General features: G+C 36.9%; 1 protein-coding gene across 1 annotated transcript in view; it reads left to right on the forward strand.

Moving 5' to 3' along the window:
• Positions 1-13684, forward strand: part of LOC143271219 (vomeronasal type-2 receptor 116-like) — a 40944-nt gene that overhangs the window by 15583 nt on the left and 11677 nt on the right. The window contains exon 2 of the mRNA XM_076563423.1: positions 1931-2714. Coding sequence (XP_076419538.1) covers positions 1931-2714 — 784 coding nt within the window. The remainder of the gene's footprint in view (positions 1-1930; positions 2715-13684) is intronic.

Raw genomic sequence — 13684 nt, forward strand, 5'->3', positions numbered from 1 at the left:
CACATAGATTAAGTTTGATTGTTTTAAAACAGGCGGTCTCTCTATAACCATATAAGTCAATCCTGAAATAATTTCACCTTTAAATTCTTTTCTCTGGGTCTGAATTTCTCTATAAATCATTTTACAGATTTTTCTAAAACTTTTATCTTGGCACTTAATTTGAACAACTTTTTTAATAAAATAATAAGGATGATTAAACAAATAACATTCATAATTGATGTTATATACATACCATCAACAATAATTATCCTCTCATTTAATTGTTCCATTTTCAGACTACCTAATTTTGTTATTAAAACAGACCAATTTTGTTCCATTGTAAAAGTGTTGCCCATTTTTTAATATGGGAAAACATAGTCTTTTAACTAGTTTCTCCCTTTAAAGTATCTTAATGTCTTACAAACTCTGCTTAGAACAGTAGACGTCCAAGAGAATTTAAAAACAGCTACCTACTCTTCTTGTAGTCCAAAATTGGAATTAAAAGAGAGAGGGGGTGGACAATTAAACACCAGAGGAAAAAAATTCTAGCCTTGTTCTCTGGCCAGAGCCATACCAGACCTGAGCCATGGACTCAGTTACACCAAAAGCAGTCCAGCCACTTGCAGCTCTGTCCTCTTGCAGCTCTGGCTGTGTCCAGCTAACCTTACCTCACCATGCAACAACTTCCAAAGTGTGTGCTACTTCCTGTTTTCCAGCAACTTTATTACTTTCCTGTTCTGTCCTTTCATTTTATCTTAGCCTAGCTGCCTCATTTCCTTGTCACTGCCTGTCTGTTCTGACCTCCAGGTCTCTATGGCTGGTAGTGGTACTAAAGGCATGTGTTACCATTCCTGGTTCTGTTCCCTAGTATGGCCTTGAACACAGAGAGACCCTGCCTGCCAAGTGATCAGATTAAAGCATGTGCTACCACTGCCTGACTTTTGTCTTTACTTAAAATGGTTTGCTATTTCCTCTGATCTGCAGCCAAACTTTATTTATTAACATAGAAATAAAATATTACTACATTTCAACACAATAAAATATTGCCTCATCCAGCTTATTATGTCATTCAAACTTCACATCACAGGACATTTGATTCAGTATTTGGGTCTGCTTGAGAATACCATCCAGTTTTGGATATTCCTTCTATTGACTACAAAGGATTATTTTTAGGTCTCTGTCCATAATAACCATCCTACTCTCTTACAGAACACCCACTGAAAACATCGAGTTTCCATTGGCCTTAACTTTTTCCATGGATGAAGTCAATATGAACCCTGATCTTTTGTCAAATATGTCATTAGTGTTTCAATTGGCTGAAGGTGGTTATAAGATTGTGTCAAAATTATACAGTCTCATGCTTTTAACTGAAGAAAATCAAGATTACTACCCTAATTATGAGTGTAATGAAGAGCCTACTTGTATAGTGGTGCTGACAGGACCACATTGGGAAACATCTGCTCTGGTTGGGACATTGCTGGACCCCTACAGATCTCAACAGATGAGGTTTTTTTTTTTTTTTTCATTTCGAGATAGGGTTTCCCTATGTAGCTTAGTGCCTTTCCTGGCACTCACTTGGTAGTCCAGGCTGGCCTCAAACTCACAGAGATCTGCCTGGCCCTGCCTCCCGAGTGCTGGGATTAATGGCATGAGCCACCAGCGCCTGGCCACCACCACTGCCTGGCAACAGGTGATCTTTTGTGGTGTGGGTTTGTAAGAAATTGTGAGTCTGTAGGAACAATACCAAGATGCTAAGAAGAGTGTGTGGAATTATGTGAAACAGTGTGGTTCAAGAGTACTATTCAGAGACTTGATGTGGCTTCATTTCCTTTTTTGAAGTTGACATGAGGGAAAACTTATAGGTGAGAAGTTTTTATAGAACTCTTTGCTGAAAGTGTGTTTACAAGTTCTTAGAAGTGCATGCTACCTCATAATGCTTCCTGTGTCTTAGATCCTTAAGCTTACCAATGGACCTTTCCATGCTATCCTGAGTGATCATGAAAAATTTCCCTATCTATATCAGATGGCCCCCAAGGACACAGCTCTACCTCTGGCAATGGCCTCTTTGATGCTTCACTTCAACTGGAACTGGATAGGAGTGGCTATCTCTGACAATGACCAGGGTACCCAATTTATCTCACATTTGAGAACTGAGATGGAGAAAAATACAGTCTGCTTTGCTTTTGTAAGCATGATCCCAGCGAACTTCCATTTATACATGTCAAGAGCTGAAGTGTATTATAACCAAATCATAGCATCATCTGCAAATGTAGTTATCATTTATGGTGACATAGACAGTACTCTAGCTGTGAGCTTTAGAATGTGGGAATTTCTAGGTATACACAGAATATTTTTGACCACATCACAGTGGGATGTCACTACAAGGAAGAGAGACTCCACATTTGGCTCATCCCATGGGACACTAGCTTTTTCACACCATCATCCTGAGATTTCTGGTTTTAAAACTTTTGTCCAGACATTGAACCCTCTGAAATACACAGATAAATACCTTGCAAGGCTCGGATGGATGAACTTTAACTGTGAAGTCTCAGCTTCTAAGTGTGAGACAGTGAAGAATTGTTCATCCAATGCCTCATTACAATTTCTAATGGGACAGACTATTGACATGGACTTTAGTGATGACAGTTATGACATATATAATGCTGTGTATACTGAAGTCCATGCTGCCCATGAGATGCTTCTTCAACATGTGTATAATGGGAATGAACACCATGGTAACTGCTTGAAGGTAGTGTTTTTTCTATTGGATAAATTTATGTGCCATCAATATAGCCTTTAAGAGTCTGTCAGATGCTCCAATTTACTGGATTAGCAAATATTTAATCAAAATAGGAATATTTTGAAATTATTTCCTGGTAAGGAATTAAATCGAGAGTCTGATATAAATATTAATGTCAAAGCAATGGAGTGGAGGATAGAATGTATCAAGGAATATCAGTAACATAATTACAGAACACCTGAATATCATTTCACTTTTTCTATTACTGGAAGTATAACAGTCCTTCCTAATTAATCCTTTCCATGATAAGAAGATGAGCACTTGTTCATCTATTTTCAAACATGTGGTAATCAGTGTATGAGATGATTTTCACAAGTGTTCTCAACTGATTCTGCCCTAGTGTAGGCTCAGGGACCTTGTTTAGCACACTGTGAGTAATTACACATGAATTAATGTATGACAGTGGTGCTGTTATTTATTTCTGGAATACATGTATCCATGTTTGTGAATGAATTGTTCTCACTGTGTATGGGAGAATGATTCCTTTTTTTCTGTGTATCTGTGTGTATATCTGCATTGCTGCGTATATTGTATATCTGTCTATCTGAATACCTATCGCTGGAATTGAGCATAAGTATATATTTGTCTATCTGAATGTCTATCTGTTGAATTGAGCATAAATTTTTCTTGTGTCAATGTCTTTGTGTATGTGTGTTTGTTTTATGTATATTTTCCTGTGTGTGTTTCAGTTCAGCTGCATGTCACTACTGTGTGTTTTGTGTATCTGCTTGCACATATGAATATCTGTTTCTCTCTCTCTCTCTCTCTCTCTCTCTCTCTCTCTCTCTCTCTGTGTGTGTGTGTGTGTGTGTGTGTGAATCTTTTATTGTGAGTATAAATTGTATATGTCAATGTTTCTCAGTGTGGGTGTTTCCATATGTGTATGTCTTCCCTTGTATATTTGTTTATAAATATGTGGATTTGTTGTGAGCCTCTGTATTTTTCAGGTTTCTGTTTCTGTGTGTCTGTTTGCATTAGTATGACTGTCCATTTCTGACTGTATTTTGATGTGTGTGTCTGAAATATATACATGATGTATATTGTATTTATCCATATTATGTATGCATGTCTATATAGATGTGAGTCTCTGTCTCTCTCTGTGTGTATGTGTGTTCATTTTTCTTACCAAATTTTTGTGTCTACATGTATGTCTGGGTTTCTGTTTGGTAGTTTCCTATGAAAGACATTAAAATCTAGGAATGTTATGAAACTTTTATTTATCCACTTGCTTTTATTTCTCTTATTATAATTCTCCCATGGACACCTTCAATAATGTTGCCCTTAAGATGAAATCAGTATATGCTTTCTGACTTCAAGGAAGGGCACATGAGTTATAGAATGCTGCCTCTCTTTCAGCTGCACTCCTTTCTGAGGAAGACTCATTTCACTAATCCTGTTGGAGAAAAAGTGAATATGAACCAGATTGAAAACCTACAGGCAGAGTATGACATTTTCCAATTTTGGAATTTTCCAAATGGATTTGGACTCAAGGTGAAGATAGGAGAGTTTAGTCCATATTTTCCACATGGTCAACAGCTTCATTTATATGAAGATGTGATTGAGTGGGCCACAGGAAGTAGAGAGGTGGGTCTGACTAAACTGTAATTATTTCTGTCATACAGCAGTAACACTGTCAAGTGGGTCCATTTGTGCTGCCTTGTAACTGATGCACTGAAATAGACTGTAACATTAAGAAGCATTTTCTAGATTCCCTCTCATGTTTCTTCTTTTCAGATCTTGATATGACATTTTGTTAATTCTTTGAGGTTCTCAGACATGCATACCATGCATAGAGTGATTTTTCAATCATTCCAGAACATGTTTCTTGTTTTTATTACAAAAAGAAAATTAATAGTTACCACTGTACTATATTATTTCCAGTAAAATGTACAATATCCTCTTGAAATCATTCTGATTACTACACAGTGCTTATCCTTTTTCCTGATGAACCTTTGACATAGATGCCAAAAGACTAAAGGTGAATGTAATGAAGAGTAAAATAATTAATGCAAACCATTAATTATTTTTGAAAAAAATGTTTTAAGGCTTTGTAGCCACAGGTCCTAAACTGCCAACATTGCTATCTAAATATTAAGATAACATTTTCATGGCCCATTTAGATACCCTATGTATTATAAATTTGGTTTTTCTTTCTTCTCTCCTTTCTTTCTCCCTTTCTTTCTTTCTTCCTGCCTTTCTTTCTTTCTTTCTTTCTTTCTTTCTTTCTTTCTTTCTTTCTTTCTTCCCTACTTTCTTCCTTTCTTTCCCTCTGTTTCTCTCCTTTCTTCGTTCCTATTTTTCTGATAAATGTGTATGGGTGTCTTGTCTGCATATATACTCTGCAAGACTGGTAGGCCTGGTGCATATGGATGCCAAAACAATGGTTTGAATCTCTGGGCTGTATAGACAGTGAATGGCCACCCAGTGGGTGCTGAAAGTCAAACTTGAAGCCTGTATATGAGCAGTAATTGTTATAGACAGTTGAGCCAATTCTCCAGCCTTGAAGCACGCTTTGTAAAAAAAAAATTACTAAATAGAGGAACATTCCTTGGTCCTAGTAATTCTTTATAGATCTCTCAAACAAACAAGGGTGTGCCTATTTTCCTCATCTGTGTGGGGAGGAGGTATTATTGGTAGTAAAAGAAATGGCACAAAGTGGACCAACAGCAATTCGCTAAGACACAGGCACCTCTTATACCTATTAGAGGAAGAGATGGGCAGACATCAAGGTAGAGGTACATACAACAACATAAAGAGCAATACAGCATCACCAGACGTAGCCTTCCTCCAACAGCGAGGCCTGAACATCACAAGGTAGAAGAAGCAGAAGAAAGCAACATTAAGAAAAGCATCATGAAGATGCTAGAGGTTTTTCAAGAAAAAAATGAAGAATGGAATTGAGGAAGAGCCTAACAAAAAAGTGGAAGAAATCCACAAAAAATGAGAAAAAGAAATAAAAAATTGGAAGAAGTCTATAAAGAAAAAGAGGAAAAGACATATAAAAATGAAATAAAACAATAAATCCCTTAAAGAAAATCATGGAAAAGCAATTAAACAGGTTAGGGAAACAGTTCAAGACCTGAAAAGGGAAATATAAACAATGAGGAAGACACAAACAGAAGGAATGCTGGAAATAGAAAATCTGAGTAAAGGAACAGCAAAAACAGATGCAAGCATAACCAAGAAAATACAAGAGCTGGAAAAGAGAATCTCTGGTGTAGAGGATACAAGAGAGGAAATAGATTCGTCAAAGAAAATACCAAAGCCAAAAAAGTCATAACACAAAATGTCCAAGATATCTGGGACACCATGAAAAGAACAAACCTACAAATAATAGGGATAGAGGAAGGAGAAGAATATACACAACTCAAAGGCACAGAAAATATATTCAACATGATCATAGAAGAAAACTTTCCCAATGTAAAGAAGGAAATGCCTATGAAGATACAAGAAGCCTATAGAACACGAAACAGAGTAGACTCCCTAAAATAGTATCTTTGCCACATAATAATAAAAAACTAAATGTACAGGATAAAGAAAGAATATTAAGAACAGCAAAGGAAAAAGACCAAGTGACATAAAAACAAACCCATCAGAATAACACCCAATTTCTCATTGGAGACATTGAAAGCCAGAAGGACCTGGGCAGATGCAATGCAGACACTAAGAGACTATGGATGCCAGCCTAGCCTAAAATATTCAGCAAAACTTTCAATCATCATAGACAGAGTGAACAAGACATTCCAAGAGAAAACCAGATTTAAACAATACCTATCCACAAATCCAGCACTACAGAAACACTAAAAGTAAAACCCCTACGGAAGGAAAACAGTTACAACCCAAAACACACAGGCAATAGATAACTTCATAACAGTTAATTCAAAGAAGAGAAGAGCACACAAAGTACCACCAAAAAAATAACAGGAATGAACAATCACTGTCATTAATATCCCTTAATATTAATGGATTTAATTCACCTATAAAAAGACACAGGCTAAGAGAATGGATAGGAAAGCAGGACCCATTTCTCTGCTGAATACAGGAAACACACCTCAATTACAAAATAGACACTAGCTCAGAATAAAAGGCTGGGAAAAGTGTTTCCAATCAAATAGTCTTAAGAAACAAGCTGTGTAGCTATCCTAATATCCAGAAAAATAGACTTCAAACTAAAATCAATCAAAATAGATCAAGAAAGAATTACATCCCCATCACAAGAATGAAACACCAAGATGAAGTTTCAATTCTGAACATTTATGCCCAAACACAAGGGCACCCACATATGTAAAAGAAACATTACTAAAGCTTAACTCACACATAAAACCCCGCACATTAATAGTGGGAGCCTTCAACACCTGACTACTGGACACATGTGCCAAATCAAATTTAACAGAGAAATAAAGGACTTAGCTGTCGTTATGAATTAAATGGACTTAATCAATATCTACTGAAAATTTCATCCTAACAAAAAAGAATGTACCTTCGTCTCAGAACCCCCTGGATCCTTCCCTAAAATCAACCACATACTCGGCCACAAAGCAAATCTCAACAGATACAAAACAATTGGATACCCTCCTGTGTTCTATCACACCACCATGGTTTAAAGTTAGATTTCAACAACAAAAATTACAGAAAGCCTACAATCTCATGGAAACTGAATAATGCTCAACTGCATTTCCAATGGGTCAAGGAAGAAACAGAGAAAGAAATTAAAGACTTCCCAGAGATCAATGAAAATGAAGACACCACATACCCAAACTTATGGGACACTATGAAAGCAGTGCTAAGAGGGAAATTCATAACACTAAATGCCCACATAAAGAAGTTGGAGAAATCCCACACTAGTGACTTAACAGCACACCTGAAAGCTCTAGAACAAGAAGAACCAAAGTCACCCAGGAGGAATAGATGCCGTTAAATAATCAAATTGAGAGCTGAAATCAATAAGATAGAAATAATAAGAATAATCAATCAAACAAAGAGTTGGTTCTTTGAGAAAAAGAACAAGATAGACAAGCCCTTATCCAAATGAACCAAAAGGCAGAGGGAGAGCTTCGAAATTAGCAAAGTCAGAAATGAAAAAGGAGATATAACAACAAACACTGAGGAAATCCAGAGAATCATCAGGTCATACTTTAAAAACCTGTACTCCACAAAACTGAAAAATCTAAAAGAAACAGACATTTTTCTGTATAGGTACTAAATGCCTAAATTAAATCAACACCAGCTTAAATATTTAAATAGACCAACAACCCCTAAGGAAATAGAAACAGTCATTAAGTCTCTCAACCAAAAAAATTCCAGGACCAGATGGTTCCAGTACAGAATTCGACCAGATCTTCAAAGAAGAGATAATATCAATATTCTTTAAATTGTTCCACAGAATACCAACAAAAGGAATATTGCTAAACTCCATCTATGAGGCTACAATTACCGTGATTCCCAAGCCAAACAGAGATGCAAGAGAAAGAGAACTACAGATAGATGTCCCTCATGAACATTGATGCAAAAATACTCATTAACATATTGTCAAACATACTCCAAGAATACATCAAAGCAAGTACTCACCGTGATTAAATATGCTTCATTCCCAGAGATTCAAGGGTGGTCCAACATATGAAAGCTTGTCAATTTAATACACCATATAAACAAACTGAAAGAGAAAAACAACATGATCATCTCACTAGATGCAGAAAAGGCCTTTGACAAAATCCAACACTCCTTCATGATAAAGGTTTTGGAGCAATCAGGAATGCAGGGAACATACTTAAACATAATAAAGGCAATTACCAGCAAGCCAAAATCCAACATCAAAGAAAATGGAGAGAACTCAAAATGATTCCACTAAAATGGAACAAGACAAGTCTGTCCACTCTCCCCATACTTATTCAATATAGTACTTGAAGTTCTAGTCAGAGCAATAATACAACATAAGAATATCAAGAAGAAACCAATTGGGAAGGAAGAAGTCAAGCTTTCACTATTTGTAGATGACGTTATAGTATACAAAAGTGACCCCAAAAATTCGACCAAGGAATTCATACAGCTTATAAACACCTTCAGTAATGTAGAATGCTACAAGATTAACTAGAAAAAACTCCAGTAGCCCCCCAATATACAAATGTCAAATGGACTGAGAAAGAAATCAGAGAAACATCGCCCTTTACAATTTCCACAAATGACATAAAATACCTTCGTGTAACTCTAAATAAGCAAGCGTAGGACCTGTATGAAAAGAATTTTAAGTTCCTGAAGAAAGAAATTGAAGACGATGTCAGAAAATGGAAAGCTCTCCTTGCTCATGGATAGGTAGGATTAACAGTAAAAATGGCAATATTACCAAAACCAATCTACAGATTCAATGCAATCCCCATCAAAATCCCAACACAATTCAAAACAGACCTGGAAAGAAAAATACTCAACTTCATATGGAAAAACAAAAAATCCAGAATAGCTGAAAGAATCCTCTACAATAAAACAACATCTGGAGGCATCATGATCCCTTACTTCAAGCTCTACTATAGAGGTACAGTTATAAAAACAGCTTGATACTGGCATAAAATCAGACATGTGGTCTAATGAAATCTGAGTGAAGACCCTGATATTAATCTGCACACCTATGAACATATGGTTTATGACAAAGAAGCCAAAACTGTACAATGAACAAAAGAAAGCATCTTCAATAAATGGTGCTGGCATTACTGGATGTCAAAATGACTGCAGGTAGATCCATATCTGTCACCGTTTGCACAAAACTTAAGTCCAAGTGGATCAAAGACCTCAACATTAATCCAGCTACTCTAAACCTGATAGAAGAGAAATTAACCTTGAACTCATTGGCATGAGAGGTCACTACCTAAATATAACACCAGTAGCACAGACACTGAGAGCAACAATTAATAAATGGGACCTCTTGAAACTGAGAAGCTATTGTAGGGCAATGGACACAGTCAATAAGACAAAACGACAGAGTACAAAATGGGAAAAGATCTTCACCAACCACACATCTGACAGAGAGTTGAAATCCAGAATATATAAAGAAGACACAAATGTAGACATCAAAATACCCAAGAGTCCAATTAAAAAAGGGGCTATAGAGCTAAACAGAGAATTCTCAACAGAAGAATCTCAAATGGTTGAAAGACATTTAAGGAATCGCTCAACATCTTTAATCATCAGGGAAATGCAGGTCAAAATGACTCTGAGATACCTTCTTACACCTGTCAGAATGACTAAGATCAGAAATACTGAAGACAGCTTCTGGTGGAGAGGATGTGGAGCAAGGGGAATACATCTGCACTGTTGGTGGAAATGCAAGCTTGTAGACACTTTGGAAATCAATATGGTGCTTTCATAGACATTTGGGAATCAACCTCCCTCAATATCAACCTCCCAGTTCTACCACTCTTGGCCATGTACCCAAGGAATATTCAATCATACCATAAGGACACATGCTCAACTATGTTCATAGCAGCATTATTTGTAATAGCCAGAACCTGGAAACAACCTAGATGCCCATCAACTGAATAATGGATAAATAAAATGTGGTACAGATACACAATGGAATAATAATCAGCCGAGAACAACAATGACATCATGAGGTTTTCAGGCAAATGGATGGAACTAGAAAATATGCTGAGTGAGATAATCCAGACTCAAAAAGACAAACATGGTATATACTCACTCATAAGTGGATACTAGATGTAAAGCAAAGGATAACCAGACTGCAACTCACAACTCCAGGGAGGCTGCCTAGTAAAGAGGACCCTAAGATGGCTGAACACCCTAACTGTCATGATAAAACTCTCATCCAGTGACTGGTGGAAGCAGATGTAGAGATCCACAGGTAAGCCCCAGGTGGAGCTTCAGGAGTCCAACCTGTGAGAGAGAGTAGGAATTATATGAGCAAGAGATATTGAGATCATAATTGGAAAAAGCACAAGGACAAATAGCCAAATTAGTGGAATTACATGAACTGTGAACTAATAGCTGTGGAGCCCCCATGGAACTAGACCAGGCTCTCTGAATAAGTGAGACAGTTGATGAGCTTGAACTGTTTAGGACCCCTCCCCTGCCCGGAAGTGGGACTGGGATCTCTCCTTGATGCATGACATTGCTTTTTGGAACCTAGTGCCTATTTTGAGACACTTTGCTCAGCCTTAGTGTAGGGAAGAGGTGACTGGACCTGCCTAAATTGACCTACCTGGCTGGGCTGAATGCCTAGGGCAGACCTTGCCTTGGAGGAGGTGGGAATGGGCAGTGGATTTGGGGGGTATATTGGGAGATGGGAGAAGGGAGGTCAGGTGTATCCCTGACTGATAGGTAAAATTAAATTAATTATAAAATGAAAATATTTATTAAAAATTACAGCACTTGGGAGACAGAGCCAGGTGGATATCTGTGAGTTTGAAGCTACCCTGGACTACAGATTGAATTCCAAAGAAGGCACAAGCTACACAGAGAAACCCTGTCTCAAAAAAACAAAATAAATAAAATAAAATAAATAAAATTAAAAAATTAAAAAAAAAAAACTTCCATATACTCGTGATTTGCTCTCCCGAAATTCTAGTTTGGGGCCTCAGGGCTCCAGGGCCAGCCCATCTGGTCTGTTCAGGGACCTGGAGCTGTGGTAGCATTTAATGCCCTTGCAACCTGCTGTGCCTCCTGCACTGACTCCCTACATTCCCAGCGTCCCAGCCAGGGACTAGGCACTGATGGAACCATGGTGATGTTTACTCTGGCAAGGCTGCTGCATTTCCAGAAAACCAAATACGAAAGATGAGCAGTGGAGCTGTAGGGTGGTAGACAGGGGTCAGGGCATAGTTGCAGTCATAGCCTTAAATATAAGTATGTTCAATGACATACTGAAAAAAAATTTCAAAAAATTTTAATAACAGTGTTCCAGAATGCCAAACAGGACACAAATCACCTTCAGGACAATGCAGTGAGATCAAAAACCTTACATGCACTAAGGAACTGAGAGAACATATGACAGATGCATTCCTAAATGTACAAAATTATGAAAAAGTCAAACTAAAATATGCAAAGGAAATAAAATAAATCCAAAATATCTCAGGAAATTTTTTTCTCCAGAGGAATATTTAAAGTTGAAGACAAGTTGGCAGCCATGAAGACCAGGCAGAATAATTAGAAAATTGAAACTGTCACAGTGATAAAAATTAGCACAAATGAAATATATATATATATATATATATAGGACCAGGGGAATGTCATTAAACAATCAAATTTACAAACAATGGGCAGGAGAGAAGAAGAAGGACTCACAATGACATTAACAGTATATCCAGTATAATACAATGGGAATTTCCAAAATATAGTGAGACAGGTGGCCATCTTGAAGCAGGGCATTTAATATCGGAAAAGAACCTTCCTGTCACATATCTTAATTAAAATTTGATTTATACATATAAAGGAAGGAAATTAACAGTTGCAGAGAGGGAAACCCATTTCATAGAAAGGCCCCTTCTAGTTAACAGCAGATTTCTTCATGAACTTTATAAAGTGGAAAATAACAGTGATGTAATCCAAGCAGCTAAAGATGTTACTGTACCCAACAAAGCTATTTATAGTCAAAGGAGGCTGTGAGTCTCTTCATGGGTATAAACTTGATTGAGTCTGGAATTTATCAAAACAAAAAATGGAGGGCACACGAGAGATATTTTCACTTAGCTGGAAGTAGGAAGGTCAATTTGTTACCCAGATCTTTGAGATAGGGAGATGGGCCTTATATTAGGTGACAGTGGTACATGTCTTTAATCTGAGCACTGGATAGGCAGAGGCAGAGGGATCTTTGTGTTCTAGGCCAGCCTCTTTTACAGAGGGTGCTCCAGAACAGCCAGGGCTACAATGAGAAACCATGTCTCTAAAACAACCCCCCCCCAAAAAAAAAGAAGACAAAGGAAGTCTTGCCTGTAGTTGACATCTTTTAACCTGCGAAAAGACACATGTTTTATCTGGATCTTAAGTTGGAAAGACACAACTTTGAATTACATCACTTGATTTTGAAAATCCCTCTCTGTGCTGGAATCCTATAAAAGGATATTTAAAAAGGAACCTTGTGCTCTTCACTTTCTCTTGATAGCAAGTCCATTTCTTCATTGGCATTAGAATCTACATCTATGGTATTTAAGTGTTTTCTGAAGATCAACTGACACATTCCACATCATAGAATGATAAGTTTCTACATTTTTGGATTGCCATTTATACCTAGTGATTTCTAGATTAGCTAGACTGCATCCTAGAAGACATTCTAATAAATTGTGTGAATCCATATATATGTATACGTGAGAGAGAAAGTCAGAGAAACAGAGAGAGGGAGTCAGAGAGACAGAAAGATTCATTTTGTAAGTTCTTTAAGAACCCTAACAAATACTAAGACAGACCAATGTTCCATGATATATATGAGTTTTAGGAATTCATAACCACTGTAACATTTCTATGGAAGACACTTGAAGAACTACTACATACTGAAAAGTAAGATAAATATGAGTGGTCAAGGAAGAGAAAGAAAATAAGCATTACAACACCAGACTGAAAAACAAATTTTATCCAAATGTACCAAATATTGCAATAATAAAAATGGACAACAATTAGCAAATAATTATCAATATAAAATTAATGGCAATCTTCACATTCTCTAATCATAATACATGAACAAAAAGATTGTTTTGTCAAACCAACATTCATTTTATCTTCTAAAAACAAACCTTACTTACAAATGTAGAGAGATTACTTCTGTAAATATGGAGGAAAAGAATTTTGAGGATGTAGAACATAATAAAGTAAATGAGAGACTAAACATTTGGATGGACAGGGTGACAAAATTTTCAAATAAACACTGACTAATATAAATCAACTACAAAACAGAAAGTTCTATCCGTGTGA

The sequence above is a fragment of the Peromyscus maniculatus genome, chromosome 1 (genome assembly GCF_049852395.1).
Source record: "Peromyscus maniculatus bairdii isolate BWxNUB_F1_BW_parent chromosome 1, HU_Pman_BW_mat_3.1, whole genome shotgun sequence".
NCBI lineage: Eukaryota > Metazoa > Chordata > Mammalia > Rodentia > Cricetidae > Peromyscus > Peromyscus maniculatus.